At 36.0% G+C, this 23,787-nt stretch overlaps 1 protein-coding gene across 3 annotated transcripts in view; it reads left to right on the top strand.

Annotated features, from left to right (window-relative positions):
- HMCN1 (hemicentin 1) overlaps positions 1 to 23,787 on the top strand; it is a 482,690-nt gene that overhangs the window by 303,056 nt on the left and 155,847 nt on the right. For all 3 annotated transcript variants that reach the window (XM_086694136.1, XM_086694137.1, XM_086694138.1), the window contains 5 exons: positions 10,424 to 10,525; positions 11,316 to 11,492; positions 13,860 to 14,011; positions 16,209 to 16,332; positions 21,006 to 21,181. In XM_086694136.1, the coding sequence (XP_086550262.1) occupies positions 10,424 to 10,525; positions 11,316 to 11,492; positions 13,860 to 14,011; positions 16,209 to 16,332; positions 21,006 to 21,181 (731 nt within the window). The remainder of the gene's footprint in view (positions 1 to 10,423; positions 10,526 to 11,315; positions 11,493 to 13,859; positions 14,012 to 16,208; positions 16,333 to 21,005; positions 21,182 to 23,787) is intronic.

The following is a 23,787-nucleotide window of genomic DNA, read 5'->3' on the forward strand; positions in this document are numbered from 1 at the left end:
TAACCAGGATTTGAAAAAGTCAATTCATGCCTGTAATTAAAGTCATAAGTAAAATCTAGCCCATGATATATTCAGAAGAAGGTATTGTGGGTTTGGCATGATAATGCACATGCAGCTTTTGGAGGAAGGAGAATAGAGAAAAAGTCAACAAGTTGAATGGAATTCAACCTCCTGTTTAGAGTATGCAGACATCTTACCTCCTGCTTGGAGTATACAGACGTCTTACTGTTAACATACTATTTATCTTATGAATTTCTTTTTATTCTTCTAATTTTTTTTAATGTTCATTTATTTTTGAGAGAAAGACCAAGACAGAATGCGAGCGGGGGAGGGGCAGAGAGAGAGGGAGACACAGAATCCCAAGCAGGCTCCAGGCTCTGAGCTGTTAGCACAGAGCCTGACATGGGGCGTGAACCCACGAGCTGTGAGATCATGACCTGAGTCCAAGTCGGATCCTCTAACCCACTGAGCCACCCAGGTGCCCCATGAATGTTTCTGTCTAAAACAGTGTTCACCTAAATTCAAAATTGTAAGATGATTCCTTAAATGCTAGAAGGGAATTATGCGTATATCACATCTTCTTTACCCATTTATCCGTTGTTGGACACTTAAGATTGTTTCCGTGTCTTGCCTATTGTGAATAATGCTGTAGTGAACATGAAAGTGCAGATATCTCTTTGAGATACTATTTCATTTCCTTCAAATAAATACCCAGAAGTGGGATAGCTCAATCATATGGTAGTTCTATTTGTAATTTTTTGAGGAACATCCATGCTGGTCTCCAATTGGCTATACCAATTTCCATTCCCACCAATAGTGTACAAGGGTTTCTTTTTCTCCACATCTTCAACAACACTTATTATCTCTTGATTTTTTATAATAATCATTCTAACACACATGAGGTGATATCTCATTGTGGGTTTGATTTGCATTTCCCTGATGATAAGTGATGTTGAGCACATTTTCATGTACCTATTGGTCACTTCTTAGTCTTCCTTGGAAAAATGTCTTATTTAGGTCCTTTGCCCATTATTTAATTATTTTGGATTTTTTGCTATTGAGTTGTATAAGTTTCTTGCTTGCTGGCTAGCTGGCTGGCTTGCTCCCTTCCCTTCCCTTCCCTTCCCTTCCCTTCCCTTCCCTTCCCTTCTCTTCCCTTCCCTTCTCTTCCCTTCTCTTCCCTTCCCTTCCCAGAGCTAGAGGGAAAGAGAGTGAGCAGGGAAGAGGGAGAGGGGGAAGGAGAATCCTTAGCAGACTCTATGCCCAGCATGGAGCCCAGTGCATGGCTCGATTTCATGACTGCTGAGATTGTGACCTGAGCTAAAATCAAGAGACAGACACTTAACCAATAGAGCCACCCAGGCACCCCATATCAGTTTCTTATGTATTTCAGATATTACTCCCTTTTCAGATATATGGTTTCCAAAAGTTTTCTTGCATTTAGTGCATTGCCTTTTCATTTTGTCGATTTTTTTCTTTGCTCTGCAGAAGATTTTTAGTTGCTATGCAGAAGATTTTTAGTTGCTGTAGTCCCACTTGTTTATTTTGCTTTTGTTGTTTGTACCTTTGGTGTCATATCCAAGAAATCATTGCTAAAGCAAATGTTAAGTACATTTTACCCTATGTTTTCTTCTAGGAGTTTTGTGGTTTCAGGTCTTACATTTATGGCTTTAATCCATTTCAAGTTAATTTTTGAGTACCACACTGTCTTGATTACATTGATTGATTTTCATATGTCAAACCAACCCTGCCTTCCTAGTTTTAGTCCCTCTTGGTTATGGTGCTTAATCTGTTTTATATGTTGCTGGATTCACCTTACTAATATTTTGTTGATTATTTTTATGTCTTTATTCATAAAGGATGTTGGTCTGTAGTGTCCTTTTATTCACTTTCTCTGTCTGGTTTTGTTATCATGGTACAACTGGCCTCTTAGAGTGATTTGAGATGTGTTCCCTCTCTGCTCTATTTTGAAAGAGTTTGTGAAGTAATTTTCCTTAAATGTTTGGTTGCAGGACTTTATTACTAATGTAATTTTTAAGTTTTGCACATCTATTCAGATTTTCTACTTTTTCTTGAGCCAGTTTTAGTAATTTGTGACTTTGTAGAAACCGTATATTTCATCTAGATTATCTAATTTGTTGGCAAACACTGGTTTATAATATTCCCTTATAGTCCTTTTTAATTCTGTATGGTTGATCCTCTTTCATTCCTAATTGTAGTAATTTCATCTTCTCTCTTTATGTTTTGTCATGGTCAGCCTATCTAAAATTTTGTCCATATTGTTGATCTTTTCAAAATACCAGGTTTTAGTTTTGTTGATATCTCTTTCATCTTTTTATTGTCTATTTAATTTATTTGTACTCTAATCTTTATTTTTTTTCCTTCCTTCTGCTTGTTTGGATTACTTTATTCTCTTTTTTCTGGTTTCTTAAGATGGAATATTAAGTTATTGGTTTGAGATTTGTTTGTAATGCAGTTGTTTATGGCTACACATTTTACTCCAAGCATTGCTTTATGTGTATCCCATAAGTTTTGGTATGTTATCTTTTTATTCTCATGTTTTCAGGGTTTTATCAAGTATCCCATATTATTTTTTAATATAATTTATTGACAAATTGGTTTCCATACAACACTCAGTGCTCATCCCAACAAGTGCCCTCCTCAATCCCATATGATTTTTTTGATCACTTAGCTACTTAAGAGTGTGTTGCTTAATTTCCACATATTTGTGAATTTCTTAAGTCTTCTCTTATCATTGATATTTAATTTTGTTCCACTGTGGTTGCAGAACATACTTTGTATAATTTTTTTTCTTCCAAGATTTTATTTAAATCCAAATTAGTTAGGGGTGCCTGGGTGGCTCAGTTGGTTGAGCGGCCGACTTCGGCTCAGGTCACGATCTTGCAGTCCGTGAGTTCGAGCCCCGCATCGGGCTCTGTGCTGACAGCTCGGAGCCTGGAGCCTGTTTCGGATTCTGTGTCTCCCTCTCTCTGACCCTCCCCCGTTCATGCTCTGTCTCTCTCTGTCTCAAAAATAAATAAACATTAAAAAAAATTTTAAATCCAAATTAGTTAAAATATAGTGTAGTATTGGTTTCAGGGTACTTTATATGATGTTAAGCCTTTTGAATGTATTGAATGTATTTTGAATGTATTGTTTTAAAGTCTAACATAGTCCATCCTTGAGAATGTTACAAATGCATTTAAGAAGAATGTGTATTCTGCTGTTATTGCATGGACTGTTCCATGTGTGTTTGTGGTTTATACTGTTGTTCAGGTCTTCCATTACTTGTTAATTTCCTGTTCAGTTGTTCTATCCGTTATTGAAACTGAAATAATGATGCCTTCAATTATTTATTATTGAATTACCTGTTTCTCCTTTTGATTCTAAAAATTTTTGTTCCATGTGTCTTGAGATTCTGTTGTTATGTAAATGTATAGTTATAATTGTTATATTTTTTTAATGTGTTAAGTCTCAGTATCATTTAAAATTACCCTACTTTGTTGCTAGTAATGATTTTTGTTTTAAAGTCCATTTTGTTTGATATCGATATAGCCTCCCTGGTTTTTGTTTGTCTACTGTTTGCATCATTTATCTTTTTATGTCCTTTCACTTTCAACCTATTTGTATCTTTGACTCAAAAGCGTGTCTCTTGTAGACAACATACAGTTGGGTCATATTTTTGGTTTTTGTTTTAAATCCATTCTGCTAGTCTGTGCCTTTTGAGTAGTATTTAATCCATTTACATTTAATGTAATTACTGACATGATAGAGTGTATAGTCTACCATGCTATGTGTTTTTTATATGTATTATGTTATTTTGGTTTTTATGTTTCTCCATTACTGCCTTTTTTATTAAATAGATATTTCCTTGTGTACCATTTTATTTCTCTTGTTTCTTTTACTATATTTTTTGAGTTTATTTTTAGTGATTACCTTGGGGATTACAATTAGCTTCTTAATTAATAATATTATACTTTGGATTAAAACCAATTTAATTTCAATAGTATAAAGAGTTTTGTTCCTTTATAACTCTCTTCCCTTTTCCCTCTTTTGTGCTATTCGTGCCACACAAATTACACCTTTATTCCTCATGACCCCATCAATACAGACTTATAATTATTGACTTATGCTGTTGTCTTTTATTTTTTATTAAAAAAATTTTTTTAATGTTTGTTTATGTTTGAGAGACAGCAAGAGATAGAGTGTGAGCAAGGGAGGGGAAGAGAGAAGGAGACACAGAATTCAAAGCAGGCTCCAGGCTCTGAGCTGTCAGCACAAAACCTGACATGGGTCTCGAACTCATGAACTGTGAGATATGACCTGAGCTGAAGTCAGACACCTAACCAACTGAGCCACCCAGGCACCCCTATGCTGTTGTCTTTTAAATCAGAGAGGAGAAAAAAATAGTTGATGCCAGTTTTACTGTTTTTATTATTAGTTACTTCTACTAGTGCTCTTTTATTTTTTCATGTGTATTAGAGTTACTATTTATTTGTAGCCTGAAGGACTCTCTTTAGTATTTCTTGTGAGGCTGGAGACTAGCAATGAATTCTCTGTTTTTTTTTTTTTTTTATTTCCATGAATGTTTTAATTTCTCCTTCTGAAGGATAGTTTTGCTTAAGATAGAATTCTTTGTTGATAGTCTTTTTCTTTCCTCACTCTTAATAAGTCGCCCAGTGCTTTGTGGCCTCCATTTTTTTAAATGTGGATTTATTGAGAATTCCTGTATATGATAAATCACTTCTCCATTTTGCTGCTCTTAAGATTATCTCTTTTTTATATGATATATCCAAGTTGGAATTTGTTAAACTTCTTTAAAGTTAAAGTTTGTTGAACTTCTTAAATGTGTACATTAATGTTTTCCCTCAAATTTGGGAAGGTTTCAACCACATTTCTTCAAATGTTCTTTCTACTTCTTTCTACACTTTCTCTCCTCTCCTTTGGGACTTACATTATGCATAATGCTTGATGGTGTCCCATAACCGTCAGGCTCTGTTCTGTTGATTTTTCTTTGTTCTTTTATCTTTCTGCTTCTAAACTTGGATAATCTCAATCAATCTGTCTTTAAGTTACTGACTCTTTCTTCTTCCAGCTCAAATATTGCACTTTTAAATTTCAGACTTTCTATTTGGTTCTTTCTACAATTTCCAGTTCTTAGTTGATACTCCCAGTTTAGTGAAACATCATTCTCCTACTTTCCTTTACATCTTTAAACGTGGTTTCTTTTAGCTCTTGGAATGTACTTAAAATAGCTGAGTTAAAGTCTTTGTCTAGGGGTGCCTGTTAAGTGTCGTACTCTTGATTTCAGCTTAGGTCATGATTTCACAATTTGTGGGATCGAGCCCTGCATCAGGCTCTGTGCTGACAGCATGAGCCTGCTTGGAAGTCTCTCTTTCCCTCTCTCTCTGCCATCCCCTGCTCACATTCCCTCTCCCTCTCTCTATCTTAAAATAAATAAATAAACATTTAAAAAAATAAAGTCTTTGTCTAAGAAGTTCAACACCTGGGCCTCCTCATGGACATTTTCTCTTGACTGCTTCTTTTTTGTGCATGGACCATGCTGTCTTATTTCTTTGCATGTTCCATAATTTTGTGTTGAAAAGTAGACATTTTAAATAATATAATGTGGCATAAAAAGATACAGAGCATCACTAATCATAAGGGAAAAGCAAATCAAAACTACAGTGAGATGGGATGCCTGAGTGGCTTAGGTAGTTAAGTGTCTGCCTCTTGGTTTCAGCTCAGGTGATGATCTTGCAGTTTGTGAGTTTGAGCCCTGCATCAGGCTCTGCACTCTGGATGCAGATCCTGCTTTGGATCCTCTGTATCCCATTCTCTCTGCCCCTCCCTCACTTGTTCTCTCTCTCTCTCTCTCTCTGTCTCTCTCAAAAATTAATAAACATTTTAAAAAACTTCAATGAGATATCACCTCATACCTGTCAGAATGGCTAAAGTAAAAAACACAAACAAGTGTTGGTAAAGATGTGGAGAGAAAGAAACACTCATGCACTGTTGGTGGGAATGCAAACTAGTGCAACAACTGTGGAAAACAGTATGGAGGTTCCTCAAAAACTTAAGAATAGAATTATCTTCTGACCCAGTAATTCTACTATTGGGTATTTACCCAAAGAATACCAAAACACTAAATCAAAAAGATATATGCACTCCTATGTTTACTGCAGCATTACTTACAATAGCCAAATTATGAAAGCAACCTAAGTGTCCCCTGATAGATGAATGAATAAAGAAGAGGTTTTATACACACACACACACACACACACACACACACACACACACACACACGTGTGTGTGTGTGTGTGTGTGTACCCACATATATATATATATATATATATAATGGAATATTAGCCATAAAAAAGAATGAAATCTGGCCATTTGCAACAATATGGGTGGATCTAGAGAGTATAACGCTAAGTGAAATAGTCAGAGAAAGACAAATACCATATGATTTCACTCATATGTGGAATTTAAGAAACAAAACAAATTAACAGAAAAAAGAAGCAAAGAAAACAAACAAAAACAAAGCAGACTTAATAGAGAACAAACTGATGGTTACCAGAGGGTAGGGGGATGGGTGAAGGGGATTAAGAGAATACTTACCATGATGAGCAATGAGTAATGTATAGAAGTATTGAATTACCATATTGTACACCTGAAACTAATATAACACTAAACATTAAATATACTAGAATTAAAAAATTTAGAAAAATAATATAATGTGGCAATTCTGGAAGTCATATTCTCTTCTTTCCATAATTAGTGTTATTGTTGTCACTGTTGTTGCTGGGTTTTTTTGTTTGCGTCTTCTGTTTTTTTTTATTTAGTGAATAGGTAGAATACTGGTACCCCCCAAAATGTTCACATCCTACTCCTAGAACCTGTGAATATGTTAGGTAACATGCAAAGAGGAATTAAGAATACAAATGGAATTAAAGTTGTTAATCAACTGACCTCAAAATAGGGAGATTACCCTGGATTATCCAGGGTACCCAGTGTAATCAGAAGGACATTAAAAGTGGAAGAGGGAGGCAGGACTTCAGAGTGATAGGATGAGAGGGTATTATGAGTCTGCCCCACATCTCCATTGCTGATTTTGAAGATGGAAGGCAGGAGGGTGAAAACCAAAGAATGTAAGTGTCCTCTCTAAATTGGAAAAGACAAGGAAATAGATTCTCCTCTGCAGCTTACAGAAAGGAATTGCGCCCTTTTGAGACATTTGTTTTAACCTGGTGAGACTGTGTTGTACTTCTCACCCATAGAACTATAAGATAATAAATTTGTATTGTTAAACTATCAAGTTTGAGGCAATTTGTTGTGAAAGCAAAAGGAAATGAATATGGTAAGTTTTCTCAACGATTCCTGTGAAATCTGTTTTTACAGACTTTAACATGCCCCTGGGGAAAAGGCTGCGCTGAGCAAACTTGAACCTGCTGAATAAAGACAAGTCCTTTGAGTGTGGATTTCCAGGGAAGGGCCAAATAGGTCAAACAGTGCCAGTTTTCTAGGAATGGTGCTCTTAGGTAGTTCCAAACCCATTCTGCTTCTTTCAGTATCTGCTGCTTTTTTCACCGTGTTTGCTAGGTTATTTGTTTTCAAGATTACTGCTGAGCTGGGGAGAGAGTGTTGGGAATAGAGGGAGATAAAATGCCATGAAACTCACTGTTCTTAATGAGATTTAGTTTTTTTTCTTGAATAAACACTTCTTGGATTGTTGCAAGTCTTTGGTTAATTTCCAGAGTTCTGAAAAAGTTGATTTTGACAAATTTTCCAGTGTTCTTGTTTCTTTTATGGAGGAGTGGATTTTCAGATTTCTTTGCCATTCTTGCTGACGTCTAATCTTTTTCCTTTAAGTTCTCTAGGGGAGTGAAAAATAGCCAACCCACTCCATAGCTCTTGCATTTCTTATTCTTACCATAATGTTTTATTGCAGCAGCTACATAGTCTGTCAAAGCCTTCAGTGATCACTTCAGTCCAGAAGGCTTCAAGTGAGTATTTAAATAACTGTTTTGAAGGAATGTGCCATGGACTATTTTTCCTTTTGTTGGAAAAGTCAGATAGCCCTATTTAAAGGTTTTTGTCCTTAAATACGGTATCATTCTTCTGAATTCAGTGCAGAGAACAGAAACATTCTAGGCTTTCAAACAGGAAGGGTTAACGCATTAAATTAAGTGGATACAGATATAAAGGAAGAGTGGGTTGTAGGCTTTCCCTTTAGGAACAACCTCCAGAAATACAGAGATCTGACCCACCAAGACATTTACCCCTTGAGGACAGATTTTATTTTAAATTTGTTGAAAATCAGCTTTTGTTGTTTTTGCTTATTTTCTTTGGTGCTCTCTTCTGCTTCCGTTTTTATGGTTTCTCTCTCCCAGACTTCTTTTGGTTTATTTTATTGGATTCCCGGTTGAATGTGCTTACAACATTTATTTTTATTATTTCTTAGTTTTTAAATATATTCATTGGAGGCTTTAGGATTTCCTTTGAGTACTATACAGCTAGGTGACATCCTATGTGTTTTAATTATAATCTCATATTTTATTTTTTTGTAATCATATACTTTTATCTTGATTTCTTCTTTAATGAAGTTATCCTCCTGTAAAGAGCTTTATATTTTTGTTTTTGACCTCTACTTATTTTTATTATAGTTTATTAAATTGTAGTTATAAATGCCTTATTGAGATTCTGTGGCCTAATATACAGTCAGTTTTGAAAATACTCCATTGGCATTTGAGAAATGTATATTTCTTGTTAACTATAAATGCACCTACACACACATATGCACATACAATCTGGATGGGTAATATTATTTTTCAAACTCTTTAAAACTTAATTTTTATTTCACTATAGTCAATTCCTAAGAAAGTACACTAAAATATGCTCCTTTTAGATTTTTCAAAATTGTCCTGCTTTTTAACAAATTTTGCTTTGTTATTCAATGCATATAGCATTGCCATTAAAATGGACTCTTTGTTTCTTGTGACCTGTCAAGCAAAAGAAAGCAGGTAGCTTTATTATATTTGATGCTTTTTGCTTAGGATACTAGTTTGTCAGAAACTGATATGATCCTGTTTTCCTAGTACACCTTTGCCCAACTCTTTACTGTTAGCATTTTTGTGGGTTTTTTATTTATGCTCTTTATCCACTTGGACTTTTTTTATTAAAGAAAATAGCATTAACCCACAATTGTGTTAACTCTTTGTCTATTGTACAAAGAAAATGAGTTCATTCACATTTATGCTCTTGATTCACATATTTGATTTTATTTCTTCCATCTTATTTAGTTCTAATAATTTTTCTTGTTTTCCTTTCTCCTTTTCCTCTTCTGTTTTTAATAGATTAATGAATAGATGGAGTGGGTTTGAAGGGTTCCAGTGCACTGAATAAGTTTAGCAAATCTTTAAAATGTAGTTTTTATATAAACTTCAGATACTAACTTACATTTACAGCATCTTCTCACAATAAGATAAGACCTCTAGTTTACTTGTGAGTTTTTCATCCTGGTGTCATTCCTATATTACTTGAGATAGTGTAGGAAACATAGGGCATTGCTATTCTATGTTGTTATTTCTTTTATACTATGCCTCTTGGACTTTCCAAATTCCTACTTTATTATATGCACACTGAATCATAAAGTAGCATTATCTGTGATGTTTAAAATTTAAAATAGGTGTGCCTGGGTGGCTCAGTCAGCTAAACATTGGACTTTGGATTTCACCTCAGGTCTTGATCTCATGGTTTGTGAGATCAAGTCCCGTGTTCGGCTCTGTGCTGACAGTGTGGAGTCAGCTTGGGATTTTCTCTCTCTCTCTCTCTCTCTCTGCTTCTCCCCCACTTATGCATACTCTCTCTCAAAATAAACATTTTTTAAAAGTTGAAATTAAAAATATAGTTTTCTATTTTATTTTACTAACAATTTAAATATAACTTTTATATCAAAAGAAAAAACTGTGATACACCAAAAAAAGACTCTTAATTTTTCTGAAATGCTTTAAGATTATACTCTACAAAGATAAAGTCAGATATTTTGAGAAATAGATTTCCCTTTCACTGGAAGAGTTCAAATGGGATAGCTTACTTCTTGTTAAAGGCAATTCATCATCAGACTAATCAGGTTAATTAGAATAGAAAAATAGTCCTTTAGCTTTCTTTGCTACCCTGCTAATCTATAATTCTGAGGATTTTCCTATTTGCGCACAGAGGAATGGATGATCCTAAAAACTTATTGAGATTTTTTTTTTTAATCCTGTTCTCCAATTCTACTTAATAGTATACTTTACTTTTATTCCAAGTATATCAGTATATGTATGTGAAAGGAAGAAAGGAATGATAATTTCCACTGAACAAATAGTTTTTGTTTAAATAGCCTACTTATGTGAATTAATTATGTTTGGGCGTCTTGCAGAACCACCTAGCCTGGAGGATGCAGGGAAGATGCTGAATGAGACGGTGGTGCTGAACAACCCCATTCAGTTGGAGTGTAAGGCAGCTGGCAACCCCTTGCCCGGTAGGTTTACCTGTGGAGTCTCTGACATTTTAAGATTTCTGGGAAAAGCTAAACCTGTTTATGAGCACCATATAGCAATTACTAATAAAGGAAAGATTATAGGATACCTTCTAAGGGTAAAGCATTGATAAGGATATCAGGAGGTGGATGATATTTTTGAATTTTCATTGCTTCTAACTCTATGAAATAATTTACCCATTTGAACAAGGTAGTTATATGGGAATGATTAATCCTTTTATTGCCCTTACTGTGGCCACAAAACTCACAATGGTATTTTTTATACATTTATGTTGGAAAATATTTGTTTTCTCTAGTTCAAATTGATTATCTTTATAATAATCAGTCATTTGATGAGACTATTATTTTGTTGATTCTCATCACTAGTAAGTTATCAATATGAATCAAGAATAATATAATTTTTAGGTTAATGGTATATATAGTCTTTGGTTTTGATAAAATGCATAGACAAAATTTTTTATTGATAAGAGAAGTATAAACAAAAAGAAATAGAACTGGTTAAAAGTTTGCTATCAAACAATACTGATATATTAGAGATAATAAAAAGGGTATTTGTTTTATAATTTCATTTTCAGGACTCTTATATTAGTTTGGCTATTCATGTTTTTCTTAGGGTTACCTCCTCCTCAAAACCAATCCTAAAGAGATTCTTAAACTGTTTAAATTTGAATGACAAGCAAAAGACTAAAGCAGTTATTAGTATTTTGGTTAAGCTCCAATTTAGTGGTATCTAGCTTTTAAAAGAAAGCTTTCTCTCTTTTTCCTCTTACAGCTATTACATGGTACAAAGATAATCGTCCACTCTCGGGGTCCACCAGTGTGACTTTCTTGAACAGAGGACAGATCATTGATATTGAAAGTGCCCAGATTGCTGATGCTGGTATATATAAATGTGTGGCCATCAACTCAGCTGGAGCTACAGAGTTATTTTACAGTCTACAGGTCCATGGTTAGTGCCACTTCCCCTAGATTCACACTGGAGTAAAAACGTATTCAAAATGATTAGGTGCTTCTATAAAACTTTAGCATAAATATTTAACATAGTGTGTTTTGTTATCTTTCTAAAGGTGCAGTGTTCTAAAACTGATGAATGTTTTCATTTCCTGATTCCTATTAAAATTCTCTAGTTTCACATGCTGTTGAGCTTAAGATTGCTTCTATATATTCAATGTAATCCCAATCAAAATAGCACCAGCATTCTTCTCTGAGCTAAAAGAAACAATCCTAAAGTTTAAATGGAACCATAGAAGACCCTGAATAGCCAAAGTCATGTTGAAAAGGAAACCAAAGCTGGAGGCATCATAATCCCAGACTTTAGCCTGTACTGCAAAGCTGTAATCATCAAGACAGTATGGTATTGGCCCAAAAACAGACACATAGACCAATGGAATAGAATAGAGAACCCAAATTAGACCCACAAATGTATAGCCAACTAATCTTTGACCAACCAGCAAAGAGTATCCAATGGAAACAGTCTCCTGAGCAAATGGTGCTGGGAGAACTGGACAACAACATGCAGAAGAATGAACTGGACCACTTTCTTAACACCATACACAAAAATAAATTAAAATGGATGAAAGACCTAAATGTGAGACAGGAAACCATCAAAATCCTAGAGGAGAAAACAGGCAACAATCTCTCTGACCTCAGCCGCAGCAACTTCTTAATTGACATGTCTCCGAAGGCAAGGGAAATAAAGGCAAAAAATGAACTATGGGACCTCATCAAGATAGAAAGCTTCTGCACAGCAGGGAAACAATCAACAAAACTAAAAGGCAACCGATGGAATGGGAGAAGCTATTTGTAAAAGACATATTGGATAAAGGGTTAGTATCAAAAATCTATAAAGAACTTACCAAACTCAACACCTGAAAAACAAATAATCCAGTGAAGAAGTACACAGAAGGCATGAATAGACACTTTTCCAAAGAAGACATCTGGATGGCTAATACACATATGAGAAAATGTTCCACATCACTCATCATTAGGGAAATACAAATCAAAACCACACTGAGATACCACCTCACACCAGTCCAAGTGGCTAAAATGAACAACTCAGGAAACAACAGGTTTTGGCTAGGATGTGGAGAAAGGGGAGCCCTCTTTCACTGTTGGTGGGAATGCAAACTGGTGCAACCACTCTGCAAAACAGTGTGGAGATTCCTCAAAAAATTAAAAATAGAACTACCCTATAACCCAGGAATAGCACTACTAGAAATTTATCCAAAGGATACAGGAGTGCTGATTCATAGGGGCACATGTACCCCAATGTTAATAGCAGCACTATCAACAATAGACAAATTATGGAAAGAGCCCAAATGTCCATCAACTAATGAATGGATAAAGAAGATGTAGCATATATAGACAATGGAATACTACTCGGTGATGAAAAAGAGTGGAATCTTGCCATTTGCAACAATGTGGATGGAACTGGAGGGTATTATGCTCAGTGAAATAAGTCAGTCGGAGAAAGACAGATACCATATGTTTTCACTCATATGTGGAATTTGAAAAACTTAACAGAAGACCATAATGGAAGGGAAGGAAAAATAAGTTATAAACAAAGAGGGAGGCAAACCATAAGAGACTCTTAAATACAGAGAACGAACTGAGGGCTGATGGGGGTTGGGAGTATGGGCTTGGGGAAAATGGGAGATGGGCATTTAGAAGGGCATGTGTTGGGATGAGCAATGGGTGTTGAATGTAAGGGATGAATCATGGGAATCTACTCCTGAAGCCATGACTACATTGTATACACTGTATATTAGCTAACTTGACAATAAATTATTAAAATTAAAAAAATTAGATGAACTGTTGAAATAGTCATCAATGATCTTATCAACTTATGACAATAACCTTATTTGTAAATATTGTCTATCAAAATCATAGGTTTTGGCCAAAGAAAGATTTCAAATTATTATCTCTAATAATGTTTCTAAGACAACGAGGTAGTCATAGATACAGTGGAGGAAGACACACACACACACACACACACACACACACACACACACACACACACACAGAAATCAAGAAATAAAAACACTCTGCTGTTAAAAACTGGATTTCCTAAGCAAAGTAGCTTTCCTCAATTGTAAATATTGATAATTGCACTACTTACCTCAAAGGATAGCTATAATTAGAATCTCAAAATAATGTGAAAGAACTCACCCAAACAAAACAAAACAAAACAAAGCCACCAAAAACCCACACGTGAAAATACAACTATAGACATTATATATACTTTTAATTATTTTGAGGTGAAATATTCTGTAATGTTAACATAACTTCCTTTTATTTATTTTTTATTTCTTTTCAGTGGCCCCATCGATTTCTGGCAGCAGTAACATGGTGGCAGTGGTGGTTAATAACCTGGTGAGGTTAGAATGTGAAGCCAGAGGTATCCCTGCCCCAAGTCTGACCTGGTTGAAAGATGGTAGCCCTGTCTCTAGTTTCACTAATGGGATACAGGTACTTTTGTTATTTCTTAAGGGCAATCTACCACCTGATTATTAAATACAGTACAGACAGGTAAAGTTATTAACCAGATTTGGAAAATACGAATTAACAATTGTTATCCAAAAACATACACATAATATACATCCATAAATACCATAGCCACACTTGGGATTTCTAAACAATTCTTTAAAGCCCACTACATATAAGAATTCTTTTATTTCATATGTAGGTACTATATATTGACCATTTGTTTTAGCCTCTCTCCTTTCTTTCTTTCTTTCTTTCTTTCTTTCTTTCTTTCTTTCTTTCTTTCTTTCTTTCGTTCATTTATTTATTTTGGGAGAGAGAGGGCACAAGTATGGGAGGGGCAGAGAGAGATGGAGAATCCCAAGCAGGCTCCATGCTGTCTGCTTGGAGCCCAGCACAGGACGCAAACTCATGAACCATGAGATCATGATCTGAGCCAAAACTAAGAGTCAGGTGCTTAACCGACTGAGCCACCCAGGCACCCCCATCTGTTTTACCTGCTTCCTACCTCCCCATCTCTATTCCCTGCCACCACCACAAAAGATACCTTGCACAAAGAAATGTTGATCAACAGGGGTGCCTGAGTGGTTTAGTCAGTTAAGCATCCAACTCTTGGTTTCAGCTCAAGTCATGATCTCACAGTTCATGGGTTTGAGCCCCGTGTCAGGCTCTGTACTGACAATGCAGAACCTGCTTGAGACTCTCTCTCTTTCCCTCACTCTCTCTGCTCCTCCCCTTCTCTCTTTCTCTCTCAAAAAGAAAAATGTTGATCAACAGTAAAAACAGGAATTTCCTCATAAAATTTATATTTAAATGTTTGGAAATATTAATGAATTAGAGAGAGAACCATATAGACTGTATTTAATTTTACAAAAACATAAAATAAAGTAAGAAATAATAGAAAGGCAACATTGTAAGAAATGAAATTTGAGTCTGAGAAAGCATTTAAGTACTTTACATTGACTCAAAATTAAAAATATAGAAGCATAAAATATAAAAATAAAAATATAGAGCCTGGGTGGCTCACTTGGTTAAGTGTCTGACTCTTGATTTCAGACTGAGTCATGATCTCACAGTCATTAGATTGAGCCCCGTGTTGAGCTCTGCACTGACAGTGAGGAGCCTGCATGGGATATTCTCTCTCTCTCTCTCTCTGTCTCTCTTTCTCTCTCTCTCTCTCTGCCCCTCTCCGCCCCTCTCCCACTCTTGTGGGCATTCTCTTTCTTTCTCTCAAAAAAAATAAATGGACATTAAAAAATATATAGAAGCACATATATCTCATTTAAAGTATACTTTAGTTTTGGGGCGCCTGGGTGGTGCAGTCGGTTAAGCGTCCGACTTCAGCCAGGTCACGATCTCGCGGTCCGTGAGTTCGAGCCCCGCGTTGGGCTCTGGGCTGATGGCTCAGAGCCTGGAGCCTGTTTCCGATTCTGTGTCTCCCTCTCTCTCTGCCCCTCCCCCGTTCATGCTCTGTTTCTCTCTGTCCCAAAAAAAAATAAACGTTGAAAAAAAAATTTAAAAAAAAGTATACTTTAGTTTTATTTTGCTTAGCAGGGAATTTAGTTCTCCCACCATTCTACTTCTTTAGCTTTTCTCAAAAATCCAATGCTTGCAGAATTTGGGACCATAAAAGACCCAGACTTGATGTCAGTATTTTAGAAGTACCACTAGACTAATGGGTTAAAAAGCTATGAATATGACTAATTTATTTGGCTGCTATTTTGCTATTCATTGTAACTTCTTATTTATTCTACCCAAAAAAATTAGAAGGGAAATTAGCTCCTCTTGTTCTCACTTATTCTCATCTTTCTCCCCTGGTGGCTTTCTCTCTCTCTTTAGTGAGTATAGATGAGATTGGACTATCACTTGATCTTGTTTTCAGTGATTGCTAAGTTTGGTTCTAGCTTTTTTTTCAGTCTTCTTCCAAAGATAGGATGGGAAGTAGATTTTATGATGGTTGCCCACTTAAATAAAATAAAATAAAATAAAAGTAAAGTAAAGTAAAGTAAAATAAATCTGACAGGAAATAAAATGAAATAAATAAAATAAAAAATATCCAAGTGGAACTCTTTCTGGAGGCAAATGTCAATTGATCAACCTCAGAAAATAGGAGAAAAAGGCTGTTTATGCATATGTTTCTCAGAGGGGCATGTTAGTTATTTATCTTTCTTATCATTGATAGGTTCTGTCTGGAGGCCGCATCCTAGCACTGACCAGTGCACAAATCAGTGATACCGGGAGATATACCTGCGTGGCAGTGAATGCTGCTGGGGAGAAACACAGGGACATTGACCTTAGAGTATATGGTGAAATATTTTAATAATTACTTCTGCTCTGATATAGATGTGTTTACTTCCTAAGATCATTGAGGAAGTTAAGGGAAGTTGTTGATAAAGAACTATGAGCAATAGAAATGATTTCACAGTATCAACTCAAATTCTACCTTTCTGCCTTGTATTTCACTTTGACTGATTTTCCTTTCTTAAAGTTCTGAGAAATTAAGATAAGCATACATCCAGCATGCCGGGTATTGGTTTCACAGAATACTCTGAAGAACAGATGGCTATGGAAAGCAGCTTTGCAATTTGAAAGATAAAATCTCACTAAAGAAAGCATCTGTTCAAGTAGCTCTCTTGATCCATTCTACTCAGCGCCTAGGTTTTATTACTTTTAAGTTACAATCAGCATATTTTGTAGCCCGTGCTATGTCTATGAATTAAAGGCTATTTGAAAAGCAAAAGTTAAACTAAGCATAAATTTAGATAAAATTCAAGTTTTTTCTACTTATGATGCAGCCATAAGGCACAAAAGGAAATGTCTAATTCTATCACAGCAAAAGTCCTCCTGCACAAAGTTTGGTCCTAATTGGGCTCCATCCATAAAATGTGCTTTTCATTCCACAATTTAGTTTACCTTTCCATTTAGAGCTGTTTTAGACTTTTTTCAGTGTCTTATTTGAATTATATTCCTTAGTCATGGAATAATGGAATTGTTTCTCTGTGCCCCCTCAAAGAGTATCTGGATTTTTTTTCTATTTTAATTCCAGTATAATTAACGTAGTATTATATTAGTTTCAGGTGTACAATCCTAAGTCCTCCCTCACTTCCAAATAGTTCATTCCTATTCCAAATATATCACTTTTTTTTTTTTTTACCTTCAAACCATGTGGGTTGACTGCTCTTTATACATTTGCCAAAAGCAAATGTAATGATCACAAATAACTTATAAGTCATAGTTTTTTGATAGAAAAAAAAAAAGCCTTGTTACAGAATGGCTAACTTGTATGACAAATTGAGCTGGAAAGTCCCAATTGGCCTTAGTAAACTATGTTCTCTCTTTTCTGTTGCTTCTGCAGTCGACATGAGTCCACATTCCGCCTCCAGCTTTGCTGGTGCTATGTGTTTGAGATAACAGATGTGTCTAAAATGCCCAGGCCCAGGGAATTTACTTCTTCCTTAAATCTAACTGGGTCATTTTTATGTATTATGAAGAATTGGAATGCTGTCAATCTGAAACATCCTTAGAGAGTAATTCATTAATCAATCTAAGTATATGATCCAAAAGCTCCTGCAATCATTAGGAAGCAAGCGGAGGGGTGACAAGAGTATTCTCTGAGTTTTAGTCAGCAGTGAAAATCTGGGAATGGCTCCTTCCGTTTCTACATTGGTTAATGTCAAAAGTGCTGGAGAGATGATAGAGAATTGGTATTTTCCAGGAGTCATAAAGACATGCATCACTGTTTTTTACCATTTGCCAAGACATTTCCATGCCACCCTTTTGGTCTGAAAACTGGGACTTTTCCTCTGTTATAAAAGTCAGATGGCTAGCTAATATGTTTGAAAATGTGGACATGTATTCAGCATTTAAAATGTAGATGCAGGGGCACCTGGGTGGCTCAGTCGGTTGAGCGTCCGACTTCGGCTCAGGTCGTGATCTCGCAGTCTGTGAGTTCGAGCCCCGCGTCGGGCTCTGTACTAACAGCTCAGAGCCTGGAGCCTGCTTCCAATTCTGTGTCTCCCTCTCTTTCTGCCCCTCCCCCACTCATGCTCTGTCTCTCTCTCTCTCTCTCTCTCTCTCTCTCTCTGTGTCAAAAATAAACATTAAAAAAAGTGTAAAAAAATAATAAAAAATTTTAAAACTGTAGATGCATAGCAAGCAAATAAAGAAATAAAGCCAGCAAGAAAGAATAAAACTGAAATTAGTTTCCAATCTGTGCTCCATTCTTAGCATTATCTCTATATATCATATTCCTATAGTAGTATATATAGTAGTAACGTTGACAATCTCATGTCTCATTGGAGCCTAATGAAGATCTATCCCCAGCAGTAAACCCCTTCAGATTTACATTGTAGATTGTGGGGATGATAAGAAGAGTAGACAGTGGGTAAAAGAGCTTTCCCCACTCTTGTAACTACAAGAGTAGTTCATTAAAAAATTTTTCTCTAGTATAAAACCAGAATGGCGCTAAAACAAGAGAATTGGGTTTTTAAATGATTACGATTCCTATACTCTGGTTTCTCTTCAGATCGTATAAATCTTTCGCCTTTTAAATGATTACGATTCCTGTAGTACCTTTTCTTTAAACCTAAGCTCAGAGAACTTTGATAGACATCACTTGTGCTCCAGCACCTGAACAAGTATAACCCTATAGCAGTGCTGATTTTGATAATTAAATGTAACAAGTTTAATGCATAGGATGAGAAACAGACATAATACACCCCTTCCTAAGCAGCACAACCACAAAGCTAAATAGGGATAACATCTAAGGAAGCTGAGGTCTAAAGGGCAGAAGCTTGTTCTCTTCTCAGACTAAACAAAAAGTTGGGAATGAAAAGACAGAAAATATAGATGAGTTTCAGTAATAGATACCCTCGGCTGTAATTAGATTTGCTTTAATTTATGTTCCTTAGGAAACAAAGGAACTGTTGTTTTTGCATTTTTCCTCTCAATTAATAAAAAAATCTGGTTTCTTTTTGAACTTGATCCAACTCATTTAGCTATAAAGAAAAATAATTGGAAGAAAGTATTTGGGAATAAATTACCATTCTGCTTTTGTGAATTATTTCTGACTTTTACTTCCACCAGCAGTCATAAAGAATTCACGTTCTTTTGTAAATTCTATAAATACTCTAAGATAAACATATTTTTATATGGTCATGGTACTTCTTTATGCACCGAGACCAGACTTCACCTGAAATGATTTCCAAGCTGTTAAATTGGCTATTTTTTAAAGGGCTGTTTGTGCTAAGACTGATGAGCGCATCTGTTTTCATAATACCTTAGAAAATGGCCAACTGTGCTGCTTTTGCTAATATGATAGCAGTTTTAATCTCAGACTGGTTGTATATCTTTTATCTAATGTGTCACATATTAAAAACAATCCCACTGTTTTCCATTCCCCATAGAATAAGCTTATCGAGAGCCAGATGTCTGTGTGTGCTTGAATTTAGCAAAGGTGCATCGAGAATCTCTGCACAAATGCTCTGTTACTCTATTCCAACCAGTGCATGTGGCATTTCTTTGCATCATGGCATCAGTACCTTTGGGTTTAGCACAGGTCCTGCATCCAGAAATAGTATGAAAAAGTGGCCTTCAGTTTATATGCCCTTCCCTCTGTAGGAGACATGGTAGCAAAGAAACCTCCTGGTTGCAGAATTGCAGTGTTACTAGTCAAAACCTATCACATTTGTTGTCGTTTTGCCACATGCCACAGTATCCAGCCCGAGATGATGGCACATGGACTATAGAGTAACGATCCTTACCACAAAAAACTTACTTCAATCAAAGCATTTGTTAAATCCCTCAGGATTCATTTCACTGCAGCTTAACCTTTCTTGTGAAAAAAAAAAAAAAATACTACAAATATGGTACGTTTCCTACAGTCCTGAATAGTTAGGGGATTTAGTGAGAAATGGCCAAGGAAATTCCTCTGTGTGTTTTTTCAGAGTGACCCCTTTATAACGGGCTTGATTTCATCATTAGTTTGTGTTTTTTTGAAGTATTATAAATACAGGCCTGAAAGAGCCCTCACGAGGTTTTGGAGCCCACCCTCTCCTTCTTGGCAGGGCTGTACCTAAACCATCTGAGACAAATGATTGTTTACTCTATTTTTTAATACACCCAAGGGAAGGAGGTTCCTTAGACTTCTCCAAGAGCACACTGCAGCGTCTGACAAGCTCAATAGCCAGGGGATTCTAATTTTAATCTCATTAAAATTTCAACTCATTTCCTCCTTTTATGTAATTGTATGTTGTACAGCTGGTCACTGCTTTCGTTTTGTTCTTTATTGTGTCATTTATCCCACATGGTCTTTATTTTATAGAAAGCTGACAAGGCATCGTGGAAAACCAAAAAGAGCTCTAAACTGCAAGTCAGAAGACTCCTAGCTTTGCCACAAATTAGTTACATAATTTCTTTGTTTGTTCTCCTAATTTTTATTTAAATTCTAAGTCACATTATTTCAAATCAGTCATTGTCTGTCACTCACCTCACGTTTTATATACCGTGAGGTGGGACTGGATGATCTCTTTCAACTCTATCTTTTAATTTTGCCTCTGTGTCTATAAAGTTTATTTTCCTTTGCAAAAAAAGATATAAATAAATATCAAAAGTATATATATGCTTTTAATTATTGCTATTTCCAAAACGTTTCACGAGTGACTTGCCACTTTGGAAATCTTAAGCAGGAACATCTAGTTCAAAAAGTTTCTGAAATAGTCAGCTGGGGAGACCTTCCAGTTCTAGAACTTCTTAAAGTGAAAGGTTAGCAAAAAGTATTTCTGTTCAATAGGAACATGGTAATCAGTGATTTATTAATACTTGACTCTGAACCAAATGAAGCAGAGGGTATGCTGGAATTATAGTGATCCTACATCTTAAAAGAACAAATAAGGCTATTCTGTGTATGTCCTGATGATTAATAAAGATAAGCAGTGTACTGGCCTGTTTTATCCTGAGGGAAACCCCATCTTTCACTTAGTTCCACCAAATATTATGGGAGAAGAACAGAACATCTCTGTCCTCATTAGTCAAGCCGTGGAGCTGCTATGTCAAAGTGATGCTATCCCCCCACCTACTTTGACTTGGTTAAAGGATGGCCGCCCCTTGCTGAAGAAACCAGGCCTCAGTATCTCTGAAAATGGAAGTGTGTTAAAGGTAAGGCTATGGGTTCATATACTTCTTCTTATAATATTCCTAAGCTCATGGCTTTGGTATTAAAGTTGCCTGTCTAGGGGCACCTGGGTGGCTCAGTCAGTTAAGCGTCCGACTTTGACTCAGGTCATGACCTCACAATTCATGAGTTCAAGCCCCGTGTCGAGCTCTGTACTGACACTCAGAGTCTGGAGCCTGCTTGAGATTCTGTGTCTCCCTATTTCTCTGCCCCTCCCCTGCTCGCATTCTTGTGTCTCTCTCCCTCTCAAAAATAAATAAACATTAAAAATTTTTTTAAAAATTGCCTATCTATAAGTGTTCTACTATTTTCATCTTATAAAATTCTAGCTACCCTTTCTTTTAATGGGGTTTTGTAATATTTTTAAATTTTATGCTTAGTACGATTTAGATATTTGTCTACCCATATTTGTAGCCAGAAGCCATCCAAAAATGTTTCTAGGGAAATACTGCAGAGATATTCTAATGAGCGCCTCATTTTTAGCCATTCAACCAGTCAGCAAATAAACACTCATTCTAGGTATTCTGCATAGGACCTGAAAAGGTAGACACATTTCCTACCCTCAGTGTCTTCCAATTTTGCATAAAATATGAAAATTAACTGTTCAGTTGAAAATGCAGTAAGATAAGTCTGAGTTAATCACTATTTGGATGGCACAGACAATACATTTTAGGATGATAGCAAAAGGTGAGGCTGTGGTTGCCTGAAGGTCTTGGAAAGCTTTTTGACTTTTTATAGGTAGATGGGACAAAAGGCCTGACTAAGGAAAGCAAATAAGCTAGTGTGGCTGAAACAGAATTTAACAAAGTGAATATGTGGAAATAATGTTGACAGTGTTGATTTGAGTGAAGTAAGAGCTAACGTGAAAACTAGTTTAAGGAATTAGGATTCAGAAAGTCAATAAGCTATTGGAATGTTTGTTTATAAAGTCTTCATAATAACCTTACTGAGAAATTAAAAGAATGGCTAAGTAATCTGCCACCATTACTAAGTGTCAGAAATGGAATTTGAATACAGGGTGTACAGCTTCAAAACTCATTCTACTAACCACCACACCACACAGCCTCTTGGTAAAGGAAGGTTATCATTGGCAAACAAAGGGAGTCGAGAAATGGATGATGGTGTCAGCACATAGGAAACTGAGAAGCATACACAAGGAGAGCAGAAGCATGGGAAAGAATGGGAAGGAGTGTGAAGTTGTGTCTGAGAGGCAACCCAGTAGAGACGTTAGGAATTATGATCTGTAATAATGGAGCTGGGTGAAAGAGAAGTGAGAATAACTGATAGAGGAAAGTAGGATAGTCCATTGAGCTATATAGTGGGGAGTGGGGGGAAGGCAAAAAAGCAATGACCATCCTCAGAGGTAGACCAAAAGCTCTAGAAAGCAACTGGTAGAATTCTCAAACCCCAACTCTGGCCAAATGAGAGAGAAGAAGACAATTGTAGAAACACAAGTCCTAGCACTGGTAGGGGAGAGCTATGTGTGATTAGAAATGTCTTAGCAAATTTCAGAGTATATAAGTTGATTTCTCCAGAGCACACATATTAATAGGGCTGGGAAGCCAGAACAAAGGAGATGGTGAAGAAATTCTGGCATCTACTGAATCCCTACCACGGAGGCTGACCAAGGTATCCTGAAGGGTGCAGGTCCCATTGAGGGGTGTTGGGAGACAACTTCATGGAAATGAAAACTGCTACAGAACTTAAAAAAATGAATTGATCAGTTAAAACTATCTCACCTGTGCATTACCCAAAACAATTCATGCACATCTTTAACCAGGTAGAGTAATAGATTCTTACTGCTTTAATTTGCCTAGAACACACTAGGCAGTGAATAAATCTTTTTTATAAAGTTTTTATTTTAATTCCAGTATAGTTAACATGCAGTGTTATGTTAGTTTTAGGTGTACAATATAGTGATTCAACAATTCCATACATCACCTAATGTTCATCCCGACAAACGCACCCCTCAATCCCCATCACCTATTGCACCCATCCCTCCACCCACCTCTCCTCTGGTGACCATCCGTGTATTCTGTACAGTTAAGAATCTATGTCTTGGTTTGTTTCTCTGTCTCTTTTTTTTTTCCTTTGTTCATTTATTTCTTAAACTCCACATGGAGTGAAATCATATGGTATTTGTCTTTCTCTGACTGGCTTATCTTGTTTAGTGTTATACTCTCTAGCTTCATGCATGTTGTTGAAAATGGCAAGATTCCATTTTTGTTTATGGCTGAATAATATTCTTTGGGGAAATATCTGTTCATTTTTCATTTTTATTTTTAATTGAATTATTTGTTTTGGGGTGTTAAGTTGATAAGTTCTTTATATATTTTGGATACTAAACCTTTATCAGATATGTCATTTCCAAATATGATCTCCCATTCTGTAGGTAGCCTTTTAGTTTTGTTTATTGTTTCCTTTGCAGAGCTTTTTATTTTTATGTAGTCCCAATAGGTTATTTTTGCTTTTACCCCTTACCTCAGGAGACATATCTAGAAAAATGTTGCAATGGCCAATGTCAGAGAAATTACTGCCTGTGCTCTCTTCTAGTATTTTTATGGTTTCAGGTCTCACATTTATGTCTTTA

This window comes from Puma concolor, chromosome E4 (genome assembly GCF_028749965.1).
Source record: "Puma concolor isolate L17-30 chromosome E4, mPumCon1.1.hap2, whole genome shotgun sequence".
Lineage (NCBI taxonomy): Eukaryota > Metazoa > Chordata > Mammalia > Carnivora > Felidae > Puma > Puma concolor.